The sequence below is a fragment of the Pleurodeles waltl genome, chromosome 5, assembly GCF_031143425.1.
Source record: "Pleurodeles waltl isolate 20211129_DDA chromosome 5, aPleWal1.hap1.20221129, whole genome shotgun sequence".
Classification (NCBI taxonomy): domain Eukaryota; kingdom Metazoa; phylum Chordata; class Amphibia; order Caudata; family Salamandridae; genus Pleurodeles; species Pleurodeles waltl.
The window spans coordinates 384,491,653-384,508,327 of record NC_090444.1 but is presented as its reverse complement, the minus strand read 5'-3'; the positions used below and the strand labels follow the sequence as shown (position 1 = coordinate 384,508,327).

The 16,675-nt window shown below is 42.5% G+C and overlaps 1 protein-coding gene across 5 annotated transcripts in view; it reads left to right on the top strand.

Annotated features, from left to right (window-relative positions):
- PLCB4 (phospholipase C beta 4) overlaps nucleotides 1-16,675 on the top strand; it is a 985,968-nt gene that overhangs the window by 945,512 nt on the left and 23,781 nt on the right. For all 5 annotated transcript variants that reach the window (XM_069234144.1, XM_069234142.1, XM_069234140.1 and 2 more), the window contains 2 exons: nucleotides 1,606-1,663; nucleotides 10,912-10,998. In XM_069234144.1, coding sequence (XP_069090245.1) covers nucleotides 1,606-1,663; nucleotides 10,912-10,998 — 145 coding nt within the window. The remainder of the gene's footprint in view (nucleotides 1-1,605; nucleotides 1,664-10,911; nucleotides 10,999-16,675) is intronic.

Genomic DNA, 16,675 nt, shown 5'->3' with positions numbered 1-16,675 from the left:
TGTCGACATTTCGACCCATCCCCAAGTTAGCATGGGTCACTATCTGGCAGAGCACCTACAGGCTAGAACATAGATAGAAGTTATTTACTTTGAGGACGAGGCACTTGCGTCCAGTTTAACATTGTAACATACTTCCAAGCTATGTGTATCTTTCACATGCTGGAGTATATCTGTTCACGATACCTCTACAGTTGGCTTCTCCTGAGAATAGGCATGAATGTATCAATGCTAGTAAAGCGTAGTCATTGTCGCTTCCACAGTGCAATAAGTACCATTATTCATCAGTCATTATTAAAGACGAGTGGGCACTTATGGAATTAGAAAACACACATGTGCCATGACATGTGTAGGACGTCTTTAACAGGTCCAAAAGGAACAATGCCATGGCCCCATCCTTGTCTGAATTATCATTGAACATTGCAGTACTCATTGACTCTTGACTCTTTGAGCAGTCAAAATCAGTTTGGCTAGGAATCAGAATATTGTTCCCTTTCTTAAATTTCTGGAATTGCGACAGGCTATGTGCCATCACCACTGCATGGAGAGCATGTTCCCATGATTTTATGAAACATATTTATTTATATTCTCTGCCTTACACAATAGTCTCTTCTTTATCAAAATACTCAACACGTATTCAATGGTAATGCGCAGTGACTATATTGTTAAGCCCGCCCTTTCTTTCAGACAATTGTGCTAGCTCGGACATACCACATTAGCACAAAATACTGCGTTGTAGCACAAAAAGATGCATAACAAGCATTTACAAAACCAATAGGTCTGTTTGTAGAGTCTTAAGTCGTACATCGTAAGCATATTAAAGCAAGACAAAAAATGAAAAATGCACTGTATTAAAGTCTCCCTTGCCAACCATACAGTTCTGTTTTTGTTTGTACTTCAAATAGGCATAGCTATAGTTGTAAAGTGCTTAATTGTGCATTTCAGTGAAGTACTCAAGTAAAAGTGAAGGATACACCCAAGCAACGAATAGCATGAGGTGAGAGATAATTACTTCACTGGGCTGACCCAAGATGTGAATAACAAAGTCTCAAGCCAATTGCAGAAAGAGGCTGGTCTGAGAAAGCCAGTGAATGAAAGGGGCAGACCCACAGCCAGACCCGGACCCACATATCTTTATTGTTAGCAGAATGTCTGTTTGGCAGCTGTTCTCTCAAAACCCAGCTAACAGCATGTATTCACATTGTTTTTCAAGATTTGTTCTTTCATATCCTCTCTTTGAAATAGACGATGTATGAATAAAGTAAATCTACAATTCCCCATTCAACCTCTTCTACAAATGCAATACCTATTGGCTGTGTTAATACTTTTGACAGTGTCTTTGTTAATACTTTTGATAATAACTTTTAGATGTGATTGAAACTGTAGTTTCATCTATTTGTTTTTTTCCTTTCTGCTTTATCATTGATTTTTGTAATTGACAATTTTCTTTCTGCTATGGTGGCTAAAATAGCGTCCCATACTTTGCATATATTTACACAGGAGAAAAGGAGAAATAAATAAAGACATGGCAAACAAGAGATATTCACTAACATTAATAGCTGTATTTTTAAAGGGCTGAGACATTTGTGCACTGTTGTTTACTTTTAGGCGAGTACGGGAGCTGAACAGCACAAACACAAAGAAGTTTCTGGATGAGAGGAAGAGGGTATGTATTAACTTGGCAATGTGTTTATTCCCAAAGTCAGTGGTGATGGAACATGAGGGGCACCTTGCCTGGTATCCAAGTGTGCACTGAGTTATAACCTGCTTGTCAAGGCATTGAGATCTAATCTACATTCCAACACACATAGAGCAGAGTTATATTCTTGGTGTATTCTGGCACACTAGAATAAAGAGCAGAAAAGAAGGAACTGAGGAAAGCAGAGCCTCTCATGGCTCCCTCCAGCTAAGGAGTAAGAAGCAAAGACAAGGTTGGAGAAAGTTGTAAGCAGAAGTTGGCCAGTGTCAGTCAGAGAGGAATAATACCATCACAGATCATATATGAATCCTTGTCATGTACTTTCTTGCAGCATAGATAAGACATTAAACAACATGTGCAATATTCTCATGTACAGCTGTGTGGTTGTCATCCATTAGAGCTTTGCCTAAACTGTGCTGTTTTTACTTGCTATGCTAGTACAGTGCTTGTCTGATCAATGTGCCAGTGCTCTAGTCAGTGGTGTGGCTGGCCCATTTGGGCGGGTACTATGGGTACTGATGTTCAACTAGTGCCTCCCTAGCCCATGCAGTGGTGTGCTTTTCTGTGGTGCATGCTGCAGAGCTTCTAGCATGTGGTATTTGATTTCCTACAACTGTACATACTACTAGGCGTGGTTGGTGGCCATAGCGGCATTTGTATAAACATTGTGATACTTCCTGTTGGAGCACCAATCTGTTCAAAAGATTTACATTTGAACATATGCCTGTACTTAGGACAGATACGTCTCTACATTCTTCCTTACTGTCCATAATTGGAGGTTATTTTTGGTGTCAATTAGCCAGAATACAGTGAATTAAAAAGACAGCTAGTGGCCATGCAGAGACAAGCCTATGCAGAGCAGATATAAGACTGGACTTAAGCCCTGCTGCTGTGGCATGAGGCACTTTTGTTTCATACTGATGACCCACATGGACAGGAGCTTAGGCCCTGATTTATACTTTTTTTTTATTGACACAAAAGCGGTGTATTTTGTAAGTTTGTGCTGCTTTGTGTCAGAAAATGTTGGTAATGCGGCGCAAAAAAAAGTATAAATCAGGGCCTTACTGCCTGTAAGCCCAACTGTCGTTGAAACTGTGACACTGGTAATCATTATGCCCCAAAGTTGCAAGTACCACGTCTGAAGGACAGTGTGGACCTGTGAATAGTTGAAGCAACATAATGAAGCCTCCATTGTTACTGGTTAAATGTAGCTGTCTAGTGTCTGTTGCAGATTACAAAGAAGTGATACAAAAGGTACACATAAGGCTTTCAACATTAAATAAATCTTAACATCATACAGATGCAGCCAACACAAAATATGGAGCTTTACAAGGCCCTACAGTAATTTGTCACATCACTGCACTCTAACAAAGTATCTTCTACGGTGTATAATCAAAAATGTGTCTTACAAAAGACACAATGTAAAAATGTACATTTAAAGGGGCCAATATTTTCAGTTTCTACTCCTATCACTATATTTGCATCTGACTTAGAAGAAGAACTTTATTCGGTATGAAATAATTCAACCCTTAAATTACGTAGACAGCAGTAAATAACCGTAATATCAATAAAACAGTAAAATCAGCATAATCATAATTTAAAAGCAGGTCAGACGTCATTTTCAAGAATAATAATCTAAAAACATCCCTTAAAAAAACCTTAGGTTATTACGCCAGGTAATGGCTCCCCTCAAAAACAATCCCAAACCCCTCCATGCCAATGCATCTGAGACCATTTGCAGCCACATAAAAGCAGGGCGAAATTGCACAAATCCCTTTGGCTTCAGCAGGGGTAATAAAAAACGTCTTCTAAAAGGTGCATAAAAAACACAGAATAATGTAAAATGGAACAAGGTCTGCAGGGACACCCCATCACATGGACACGGTCTGATAGATTTTACACCATACTGACCTAACGGGAAACAGAAATTATTCCTAATGACTCCCAAACTGAATCGAGTAATAAGAGTCCTTTCCCTCAGGTCATTTATTGCTAGGAGATAGGGCTCAGGACCCACCCCCATCTTTAACATAATAAAATCCCTGACCGATTGTTTCCCTAATTCCTTTCCCTCTCTTTCAGCCCTCCGCATTCTTAAAACATTCTCCTTCACCCAATTCTTATCCTGGCTGGTCAGACCCTCGGGAGAGTAAAACAAATCCAGCCGCCCCAACTCCTGTGCTACTTTTCTTATGTACATCAGCCAGGGAATGCATTTTACATTATCACAGGCCAAACAATCCCTTAAAATCTCTCTATTAAAAATAGCAAAATCATTTCTTCAAATCAAAATCCATAACAAAAGGGGAGCCAACTGAATAGTGTCTTGCACACACTCAAGATCTAGTTCTAGATGTAGGCAGAAACCAGAGGTATTTTGACCAACGCCCAATAGTCTTCTGCAAAAACGATTTTCTTCAATAATGGGCACTCGGGTGTCCATATACCCCCAAAGTGCTGCACCATACAACAGAACTGGGAGACATTTTTGCCTATAGATTTCAAGCAGGGGCTTAATTGGTTTGCTTCCTACTCTTACAGCAAAATCAAAAGTAGCACCAATTGAGGCATGGGAGAGCATACTCCTTCTAGCAATAGAAGGTTTCCATGAGTCTTTATCGTCAAAGATTACCCCTAAAAATGGGAATTCATTGACCCTGCTGATAGTTTGATCATCAACCTTTAGCTCCCCAACCCTGCTCAGAGATTTACCACATACCATAAAATGCGATTTCTTATAATTTATCTCTAGGCCCAAGCCTGACATATAAGATGCATAGGCTCTAACAGCTTTTCGGAGACTGTTCATAGTGCAGGCCATAAGGACCGCATCATCCGCATATGTCAGTACTGGGACACTAGTACCATTCACCTTTGGGACATCCCTACAGTGCTCCACCAAGAAATCAGACAGTCCATTAGTATATAAGAGAAACAGAGTAGGGGCTAACACACACCCCTTGCGAACACCCTTGCTGAGCCCAAAAGTCTCTGAACATTCCCCATTTGCCCCCACCCTCACGTTGGCAACTGATCCTGAGTGGAGGTACTGAAGCAGCTCCACAATATCAGAATCCATCCCTAACTGACTTAACCTTTCCAACAATAAGGACCGATTTACTTTATCGATGACACAGCTGAGGTCCATAAAGGCAAGATAGAGGGTGCCCTTCCTAGCTTGCGTATATTTCCCAATCATCATCAGAAGATTGAGGCACTGCTCACGTGTGCCAAGACCTTCCCTAAAACCATACTGATCCTGGCTCAAAATATCCTTTTCTACCATCCAATATGCCGTAAGATGATCCGCCCCAAAATCTTCCCAGAGGAGTCAAGTAGGGAGATAGGGCGATAGGACTTCGGTCATTCCGATCCCCCTTTTTAAAAACTGGAATGATACAGGCCCTCCTCCAAGAGGCAGGGATTCCCACAGTAACTGCCGCGTTAAGAACATTTAAAAGAACAGGTGCCCATAACTGAGGGCAGGATTTGTACAAATCCATAGGTATGGAATCCGGGCCCGGGGCTTTATTACTAGCACCGCCCTGGAGTGCATCCATAACTTTCTGGAGCGAAAATCTAATCGCTAAATTGGGAACCACCATAGACTCTTTTTCCCAATTATTTCTTATAGGGGTTCCCTCAAAAATTCCACAGAAATAATTTACCCAAACCTCCGGGGCAATATTGCAACCCAAGCCCTCGGATGTCTCTGTGGCAAAGGAACCTCTGTTTACCACCTTCCAGAACAAGCCAGGATCCTTCAGGACTGAGGCACACTCCAAATCTTCCCAGACCTTTGCTTTAAATCTATCCTTGCTTTCCCTCAGGGCCCTTTTGTACACAATTCTTGCTGCTTGCACCGCGGGCCTATCTCTGGGATTTCTTTTGAGGGCCGTTTTCATGTTTGCCCTGGCATCGTAACAAACCTTATCGAACCAGCCACCTCTGGGCTTGTTAGGACGGCTGTCTGTCAAAAATAGACAGTCTCTAGCTACTATATTTACTTCAGCTATTGCATCCATCACTTCCTTTGGGCTCGGAGTCTCTCTCAAAAGTATGTCCATAAACAGGGGTAAGTTTCCCCCCACCACCCTCTCAATGACTTGTTGAGCATCTACCTGTTTCCAGCCAAGCGGCCTACCCTGGTCTCTTATCTTTACTATAACAGGACCATCCCGCCCTAATTTACATAGAGCCCCTGGAAGTTTGAAACACACTGTGAGGGGGTTATGATCACTCATACATTCACCAAGCACCTCTCCACCAGTAATCAGATTTTTCAGTGACGGAGACACGAAGATGTAATCAATTGTGGTCCCAGGCCCTCTACCCACAAATGTTGGGAGCTGGTGAAAATCCACTGCTTCACTATCCCGGAAGTTCAAAAGGCCCAACTTCCTAAGTTCCTTGGTCAGAACCCTACCTCTCATATCCTGAATGTCATCCACCAAGTAATCCCCACAGTCGTAATCGAAGGTATTTACCATTGTACTGATACGGCCCAACTTAGCATTAAAATCACCTGATACAATGGCAAAGAATTCCAGCCCCACCTCCTCCATTCTATATTTCAGCACCTGGAGAATGGAGAAAAGAATCCCAATTTGACACTCCCCGTCCCATACAGCATTATAAAAATTAACCAACAAAATATTAAAATTGTTAGAAAAATTACCCAGACAAGCAGTATACCCTGGTGGTTACAATCAATTTGGAAGGCAGCCACTATCTTGGCGAGCCGTATTAAGGTAACCAGGCCCCCTTTCGAACGACCTCCGAGGGACTGAGCTGCTGGGATGGCAAATCTATCATATCCATCCCAAGCAGCCAGCCCCGCAGACCATGTTTCCTGCAGCATAATAATATCATAGTCCGCCACACGCCTAACCCAGTCCTGGTCAGATATCTTGGCATCATACCCCGCAATATTCCAAGAAATAAGGTTGCACTTCGAACCCATCCCCTCCAACGCAATCACAGTCTTAATGCATTGTCAATCCACCCCTGCCAAGTCCGAGGTTGTATTGTAATCTGTTCGCCTACAAATTTTCCACTGGGCATTCTGGACTAAAGCGGGGATCCTACCAGGTTCAGGAGAGGGATCAGCGCCCATTCGCATATGGTTGTAAAAGTATCCCGGGGGCCATACCAATTGAATCTGCCCTTAGATAGGCCTGACTATATGAGGAGAGAAGCCGTTGGGCCAGGCCCGGGTATCTAACATTTATAATAACACAATCCTCACCCCCTTCTTTTTCCCTTGGCCCAATCCAGTCAATTCTTCGAACAAACAAGACATCCTCAAGATCCTTACACAAAAAATAGCAGTTTTTACTCAGCCAATGCCCAGTTTTATTTTTAAGTTGGGCCGTGGATTCTGTTACCCCACGGGCCAGAGCAGGAACATTTGTCAGTACTACCACATATGGGGCACATGCCGGGGAGATCCAGACGGGCCAATGACGACTTTTTACTCAACGGATTCTGATTGGGCTTCCCAACCAGCTGTGGGCAGGCCCCCCCAACCACCGCAGAACCACGGTCAGACTGACTTCCGAGGCTAACACCATTCAAGGCCCCACTGCCCATTGGTGGGGCGGTAGTTGGGGCCGGCACAGACTGAATGCATGCACATTGACCCCCAGCACTCAACAAGTTAACTGGATGCTGAGGCAAACTTCCCAGGGGCCCAGCATTTTCCTTCCGTTGATTCTCATCCACGCTAGGATGAGATACACAACACAGGTCCTTACACCCCCCCCCCCATAAGATGGCTCCCTTGGCTTCTCAAATCACCTAGCTGAGCAACTGCTTTTTCTATCACTGATAGTTTTGCCATCACAGGTGTCAAGATACCCTCAATCATTTCCTTAAGCTTTAGCAAAAGAATGGTTGTATCACAGCCCATTAGCTCGCTGGATTTTATACCATCATATAACTCCTTGGAACTGTCCACAAGAGAAGCTTTCGTTTTAGGGACAGATTTCTTCAGTGTCTTTTTCTTCCTTGGTGGGGGGCTGCACTTATCCATAGAACAGGCCACAGGAAAAGACAACAGAAGCCTTTTGCTTCTTCTCGAAGGCCCTGGGTCGGCAGAGTCCCCTAATTTCTCTGCATGGTCACGCTCTGATGCAGCGCACAGCTCTCCTCCATGGTGGACCACCACCCCCTCCTCCTCCTCCAAAACCACAGAGGGATCACTGACTAACGAGACATGACCCCAATCCTCCATCTCCATAGATAGCCTCCTCTCCGCCAAGTCAATTTCCTTGCTCACGACCCCAACCGCTCTCGCAAGAAAAGAGTCCAGAGTTGTATTTACATTCCCCTGCCTGCCACCTCCACCACTCATGGCTCCAGATAGTTGGCCCTTTTTCCGCCCAATTTAGCAAGCGATAGCTCCTCACCAAGGGTAGCAGCAGGATACACGCTTTGAACAAGGGCTTCGCGCAGTAAAGTCTCCAGGCACTAAAACAATAGGTAGTCACCAAAGAAAAACTCACCATCCACGGCAAGATGAAAGGGGAGTGGCCCAGCCCAGCCTCTAACGGTCGATGACGGGCCCGCCCTTGGCCCGGGCACGTCCCGCGAAGCGGGCACGCAAAACAAGTGTAAAGGGGCCAAGGTCCTGCCCCCAGCCGCAGCCGAAGTCCTCAATGCGCGTCCCGTGAAGCGGGCACGCAAAACAAGTTTAAAGGGGCCAAGGTCCAGCCGCAGCTGACGTCCTCAATGCGCGTCCTGCGAAGCGGGCACGCAAAACAAGTTTAAAGGGGACAAGGTCCCGCCCCCAGCCGCAGCCGACGTCCTCAATGCATCTGACTTAATTTTGCAGCATTCAGGAACCTGTGATAATGTTCAAGGTGGCATTTAATCTGGTGGCTGTGATAAATCTTGCCTAAAGGTATTATGGTGAATTAGATTATCCACCATTCTTTCATCTGATTGGGACATACACATATGTGATCTGTATCAGGTAAAATGAGCGCTGAAAGTGCTACTTTAGGCCATTTTGCTCTGTCACATAATGTGAGCACTGGGAGTGCTAAGTTAAGGCTGTTTCTGCCAGAGTTTGGGTCTGACTTGTGGCCTAACTTATGGCTTGACATGATGAGCTGCAGCAGTGCTATTGTACTACTTCAGTCACTGGTAAATGTGTTTTTTGCTACGGGAACTCGTAAGGCATGTGCTGCTTTTGGTTGCAAATGTAGCAACGTTTGATGATATATGTAAACAGCAGAAAATAACACAAAAGCATAAATAAAGCAGGACAACAACACAATTAAAACACATCAGGGCACAAAAACATGAAAAACATAAGACAACGGTAGTACAACACAAGATAATTGAATTGCAGTTAAGCAGCACAAAAACAAGAGAAAATATCTCACCATCTCCAGAATCCTGTTTTCATAACAAGGTGTTAAAAGGTGTATGGAATAAGCACTGCCTTATACTACCAAGGACACAAGGAAGCACCATTCAAAAATGTTTTGTGATCCAATACATGGTCTCTGTCACAGTTTTGTGCTGGCTTTTCTATTAAATAGTTAAAGAACAAGAGTAGCACTTTTATACCACCTAAGACAGTGACAAAATGTTGTTTGTCACCGGAACGTCAAAAGCATGTGCTGGTTTTAGTTGCAAATGTAACAGCATTTGTTGAGTGTAGCTAACATAAAAACTGAATATAACTCAATAACATAGCAAAGCAAAATAACACAATTAAAATACACGAAGCTATGTCAGAACAAAGTAGTCAAAATATAATGCAACATAGCAGCCACTCTACAAGAATATATCACATTGCAGTAATGCAGCACAAAAACATACCAGCAAAAAAGCAGACTATATCACCAGCACAACAAAGTATCACACAACAATTATGCACAAACATTCTTGTCCCACATTATCATGTCGAGAATCCTGTTTCATACTACGACGGTAAAGAGTGTTTAAATTAAGCAATACCTTCACTTGCCACCAAGGACATAAACTTTGTGCTATTCAGAAATATTTTTTATCCGGCCTATATATCTCTTCAGCAACCAACCATTCCGTCATATCCGTGATTCTTATTTTTGCACACTGTGGACTTGATGTGCAAGCCAGTGTATTGCTAGCCTTCTTTTACTTAACAACAATGCACACCTTGCTGCTAATTCACATACTCAAAAATGCCTTTGTGAATTGGCCCATAATGTGAAACATATACTAGTTTGAAAACGGCTCTCATGGTCACCAAAAGAGTGATGAGAAACGAAGCTACCAAAATTGAAACATTAATTTAGGGTTAGCGTAAAGATTAAGGGGCCAATTCACAAAGGCATTTGTTAACATGTGGGGTAGTACTACAGGGGTACTACTTCACAGTCTCATAAATGCCCTTAGACCCTATTCAAAAAGATTTTGGTGTTAGTAGTTCTGACTTACTCCTGCAGTACTCCTGGCTTATTCCTTGATGCCAGGAGTAAGCCAGGTTTACTGTTTTGTAAATCAGACCTTTTGAGAATTTACCTCACATTTTTCATCCTATCTTGACAAACACTGTATGACCAACTATATGAGTTTTCAGATGACTGGTGCAAGTTCTCATAACTGCATTCCAGAATCTGAAGATAAACTAAGGTGTGTTTCTGTTCTTAATATTACTAGATGCCAAAACATAATTACCTAACATGTATTCTATAACACAAGGCAGCAGATATTTACATGAGAGCATTTTGGAGAGGTGTCATTTTAGATCCTCTTTAAAGCATTGTAAATACGTTTTGTCACGTTTGGTTTTTATTTTATGTAACATGCACACAGCACCGTATATAGAAACAGGAATATGTTTGCCACAGATGGTATTTTTCACCATTACTTTGAAATGTTGGTACGTTTTGAGAACTCTGATTCCAGGAAAAAGTGATGCAGCTCAGCATTACCATTGTCACATTATGTGTGAGGCGTGTTCCTCTCTCATACCACTAACATCCATCTAGTGGCAATTGAAGCATTGCTTTAAAGTGGTGTATGGTGTATTGTGGAAGTAAGAGGTGCCACAGAGTGTGTCATTGGTTACCAATCCCAGGGACATAGGGGGTATTGCTTCAAGTAATATTATTTTCACCTGTTGTAGATACATTTCAGAAACATACAAATTGAGTACCTTTTCGTAGTCAGTTATTTTGCAATACATATTTGCTTATAGTTTCTAACTTCACTTTCAGCTGGCAGCAAAGCAGGCAAAAGAAATGGAGCAGTTGAAAAAAGCACAGCTTGAGCATTTGGAGATCTTGGAGAAGCAGAATGAACAGGTACACTGCATGCAAACAATATCAAACACACATTGGCAAAGCCAATAAGACATGCTATTTTAAGAATGCCAGTAGCGGGCAGCATTATTTAGAAATGGTGCGGCGGGTTGCAGCTCAATGCCAAAAAGACTCACCCATGCTTTCCGAGTCCCGGGTGACGAACAGGAATAGGAAGGTTGTTCACGACTTCCTGTTGTGCCAACAACTAATCCTGAAGCTGTTCTTATGCTGTTTTCAGCATGAGCACAGCACCAGGATTGGTTGGAGCAGTCTACCCCAGAGCTCATTTTGAGGCTGGGGGCTTGTGTCAGCAATCCACCAGCTGTTTGACAGCCCTGGGATTGTTGGGTCTACAGTGCACATGTTAGATAGGTCGGCTGTAGACACTGGCAGCAGTCATACCGCTATTGCTGCCCCACCCTCACACACATGATTTAACAGCGCAGGTCGGCACTGAAGCATACAGAATAACAACCATTTTATTATTCTGTGTTTACCTGTGGCACTCGCTGCAGGTGGGGTGATGCTTCTCCGTCCGTTAAGAGGAACCGCCCCAAGTTATATGAAGAAACATTTACTAACATTATGCCAGTCTGTCTGTTGTCTCTTTTTTTTGGCAGCCCTTGCAAGAAGAATACTCAATATAGAAGCACCCTTTGATTGAACGCCATTGGCATGTCTAAAGAGTTTCTATTTGACATGACACTGTTTATGCTGCTACTGTGTCAAGTTTTGAATGTAGTGACACGGTTAGGGCTATCATTCAATCAGGCCTAGATTACTGTTTACTGGCATTCCAAATGCAAGACTGAGAATGTCTGTGCTGGCACATGGCAAAACCAGTAAGTTTGACTTGTAACTGAGTGCCTGGATGCATCCGTCCATGAAATCACTCATTCATTCATCCATAGACTCAATCACTCATCATACTTGCACTCAGTTATCATCATCATCAATATCTTTATCCGGTTCAAATAAATAAACCATAAAAGCGGTGTGCACTCAGTCATTCATCTTTGCTCTCATTCATCTATTCATAGACCCATTGACTCATTCTTGCCTTTAATCACCATCTCGTCCATCCTCAGTATCCCATACACAAACATGCCAATCAATCAAGAACCTATTTCAGTTATACAACAGACCTAATGGCTTTCAGTTAGTCTGCAAGGGGTGTGAGAGTAATTGTAGTAGAATATGACTGCTAATTGGGTGAGTGTTGTGGTAGTACTATTGGTAGTATGAGACTGCTAGTGGTTGAGGGTTGTTAGTGCTGTCAATAGTAAGTGACTGGTAGTTCTAAACTGTGGGTGGTGTTAAAGTGTCTCTAGTGAGAGTTTGCTAGTCTGTGAGGGGTGTGAGTGTTGTGAAACTACTACTTTGTCAGGAGTTTGAGAATGTTTTTGCTATGAATGCACCAACAGGCTAAGACCTCTTTAAATAAATTAAAAAAAAACATATATTTTATTTTTAGTGAAGCCATTTTAGGAGAAACACACATTCATTATTTCTTTGAGACCTGAGCCTGGGAAGGTGAGCTGTAATGGGGCTGTAGTTAGCAAAATGTAACACTGTAAAGGCATTTAGCTTCTATGAGGGGTGTGACTGCTGTGAGGCTGCTACTCTGTGAGGAGTATGAGAGTGCTCTTCCTATGCATGAGCAGACTGGCTGTTACCCTCTTTAAATAAAGTTACACTGTTACTGGACCTCTTGGCACAAAAGACTTTCTGCACCCCATTGAGTGCAGATTTTGGGTGTTAGCCCCCCCCCCCCTCCAAAGTGCCCCCTATTGGCAAAAAGCTCACTAGACTGCCAAATACTATTTGTATATACTGTTTGACGGGGCAACTCCCCTGGGCATTGGCATGTGCTCCTTCAGGTCCCTGGTCACAAGATTCTTTCTGCACCCATGGGGTTTGGATAAGGGGTGTTTACTGTTTAGTGGACCAGCCCCAATTGGCATGCGCCTGTGCTCCCCTCCATGCCCCTATGCACAACAGTCTTTCTGCCCATTGCAGGCTGGATAGGGTGTGTTTACCCCCAATTTGCCCACTAGACCACCAGGGAATGATTTTATTTACTTTTTGGAGGGAGCGGCTTGGCAGGGCCTGTGTTCCACACCAACACCACGACCCCCCTTCTCTCCCAAGCACAATTTTTTTTCTGCCCCCACCCAGCCCCCATGGGTTGATTGGGGGATTTTAGAAAGCCCACTAAACCCCAGTTATATATATGTTTCATTCTTTAAGGAACAAATATGGGTGGGCCGCTCAGGCGTTGCGCTTTAGGGTGTTGTCTTTCTGCCCTTCTGGGGCCCAGAGCATCCCCATCCCCAAGGTAAGTGAGAGGAAATTTGGGGGGGTTTCGGTGTAGGTTTGACATGTGGCTAAGTTTCTCCTCACTTGCCATCCTGAATGGCTGCACTTTTGGGGTTCAGGTTTGCAGACACCCAAGGAAACCTACCAAAGCCACATATTTCTGAAAACTAGGCAACAGGTGAGTCCAGGGTGGTGTGACTTGTGCAGATTCCACTACGTTTTCTAGCTACAATGCCATACAACCGCCAAACATTGGCTATAATCACACATTTCTTCACATTTCCCTGAGGGAACCTTCCAGAATCTACAAAGATCCTCAGTATTCCTACCCCCACCCCCAACTTTCCTACTCTTCTGCTGATAAACATGATATTTCACTAGTGTGGTTGAGCCTAGCATCCACAACAGGAAAGGCCCCATACCATGACCTGGGCAGTGAGCCTCCCAGCGGATGAGACAAGATACACTCATACAGAGATGGTGATAATGCGCTAACATGCAGAAAATGATTTTCTATGCATGTATGAAAAAGTGGAATTACAGCTTCATAAATTACATTAATTCCATTCCTCTCCAAAGGATATCCGTGCTCATTTGAACCAGCAAATAGGCGACCTTTGCCTCTTTAAATTTAAAAATACTAACAGAAACACATTTTGGACATATTAATCTCTTATTTAATTCTAAAATTGTGTTAACAGCATAAATAATGATTAATGAGACACAATTACCAAGATTAAAACAGCATTAACAAATATATATATATACATATATATATAATAATGTAATGCCGGCGTTTCTCGGCTACATCCACACAAATGGGGTCGGTGCGATAAGCGGAAGCTGGCCAGCGCTTTGCAAATAAGAAAAGGGAATCTGTCACCTCCGTCCCAGTACCAGCTAAAAAACGCACTCCACAGGCTTGTGATCAGTGATAAGAAAAGTTTTTAATGGCAACGTGTTTCGATCTACTCGAGATCTTCCTCACAGCCAAGGAGGAAGATCTCAAGTAGATCGAAACTTGTTGCCATGAAAAACTTTTCTTATCACTGATCACAAGCCTGTGGAGTGCGTTTTGTATCTGGTACCAAAAAACCACTAATACTTGCACACTCAGGACTTAAGAAAAAAAGCAAGGCTTTAATCACAAAGCATTTCGGCTGTCACGGCAGCCTTGGTCCAAGGCTTCCATGACCAGTGGCGTAGCGTGGGGGGTTCAGGGGGGTGCGGCCGCACCGGGCGCATCATCTGGGGGGGGGTGCGTTCGCACTCGCGAGTGCTAAAATCCACGGGTTAAGGGGTGCAAATTACTTGCCTTGCCCCGGGTGCTGACAACCCACGCTACGCCACTGTCCATGACAGCCGAAACACGTGATTAAAACCTTGCGTTTTTTCTAGTGTTTTTTTGGATTGATTTAAATACCGACTTGCTCCTGCCGGTTTTCACACCACCCCTTGCGGGCCGTTCTGAGCCCGGAACGAGCATTTGTGAATACTATATATATATATATATATATATATATATATATATATATATATATATATATATATATATATATATATACTGTAGAGTGCAAACACATTTCTTTATGTAGTACGTTATCATGTATACCTAACTGTGCAACTTTTCAAAAGAAAGTATTAGCAGTTTGGAACTTGTCATATACATTATCATCCCTGTGCTTTATATAGCTCTGCCTCTCCAGTTCTCCTCCTTGACATTCGTCTTATCTTCTTTTATGACAGCTGGGTTGCTTTACTTTCCATTGAAATGCAGTGCTGAATATAATGCTTGTTCGCATTGCTGAGCATGTGTGCTGCAGATTTGACCGTACTAATCGTACGAGCACTGCTTTCAAAAGTCACAATGTTTTAAGTTGTCATTATCTTTTATTCATATGAAGAAAATTAAATAAGACACAATTACTGATTATAGAATTGGTGATATGAAGCTGACGTGTTTCAGTCAATGACGCTCATCTAGCTTTGTGCTTTTTAAAGACTGTATGTTGCAGCCTTAATTCATGTGCATAATTGTAGGTCGGAAGAATCATTTTGAGCTGGTCTCTGAGCAAAGTCATGTTGTCTATATCAAGAATTCTGAAGTCTAGAACATAGTTTGGCTTCTTGATAAAACCTTAAAAGGGCCCTGGGCTAGAGTCACATAAGTGAAACAGATGTTAGTTTTGTAACAACAACATTCTGATCAACTAGTATGCCTTATTTCATTTTCCTGCTTAAGAATTACACATAATGAAAAACAACATGAAACGTTTCACCTCATGAATGGAGACTTCACGCAAGTGATCAAGCAGAATATATTCATGCATATTTGATTGTGCATATTTGATGTTGCCTGCTACACTTTACTCTGTCTACATAATTCTGAGTACCCCTGTAGCACGCATACAGATAATACAAGTCTATTGAAACTATTGCTTGTTGAAAATGACCATCTTTTGTGTGATATCCCCCAGATGATTGCCTTCTTTTTCTTAACCTGTTTTTGGTGGCCATAGGATTCTGCTCCCTTTACACCTGCTAGCCAGGGGTAAAGTGCTTATGCTCTTCTTGTTCTTTGTCAGACATATTAAAATTGGTATACACCTTATTGCCAAACTTCATTTACCTGTAAGTTCCTGGGATATGGTGTTACATGTATCCAGGGCCTATAAATTAAATAATAAATATGAGCCACAGCCCTCATTGTGCAACCACTAAAGTAACACTATAAAACCTGTCATAAGGCCTGCCACGTTAGCCTGGGTGTTGTTTTAAACTGCTATTTCGACCTGTCAAAATGACCTTTTGACAAGCCCAACCATAAGGTAGGCTTTAAATGCCAAGGGGCAGCAAAATATACTTAAATAATTAGTTAAGTAGTTTAAGCACCAAAAGTAATCTCTTTGCTTAAGCCATTATCTTAACCGACTGCAAATGTTGTTATAAAATTGAGTCAAAAGAGTCAATGAGCCCAATGGTCTGTCTTTAAACTAGTTAAGACCATAGTTTATTAAAATAGCTTAAGGGAAAGGAGAATGCTTTATAGTAACACCTTACTTTTAAATGTGTATGTGAACTGTTTTTAACGGGTCTGCTTGTGTAGATAACTACTCCAGTTGTTACCACTCTGCCTATCACATGCACTTCTTTCTCTTCAACTTAGTATGCCTGCAGCATTAAGAGCCTGATTTAGATATCGGCGGACAAGTTACTCCATCACAACGGTGATAGATATCCCATCCACCAATATCTAAATCACATTCTATCCTGTGCAATTTAGATATCGAGAGATGGGATATCCGTCACCATTGTGATGGAGTAACTTCTTCCCCAGTATCTAAATAAGGCCCTAAGT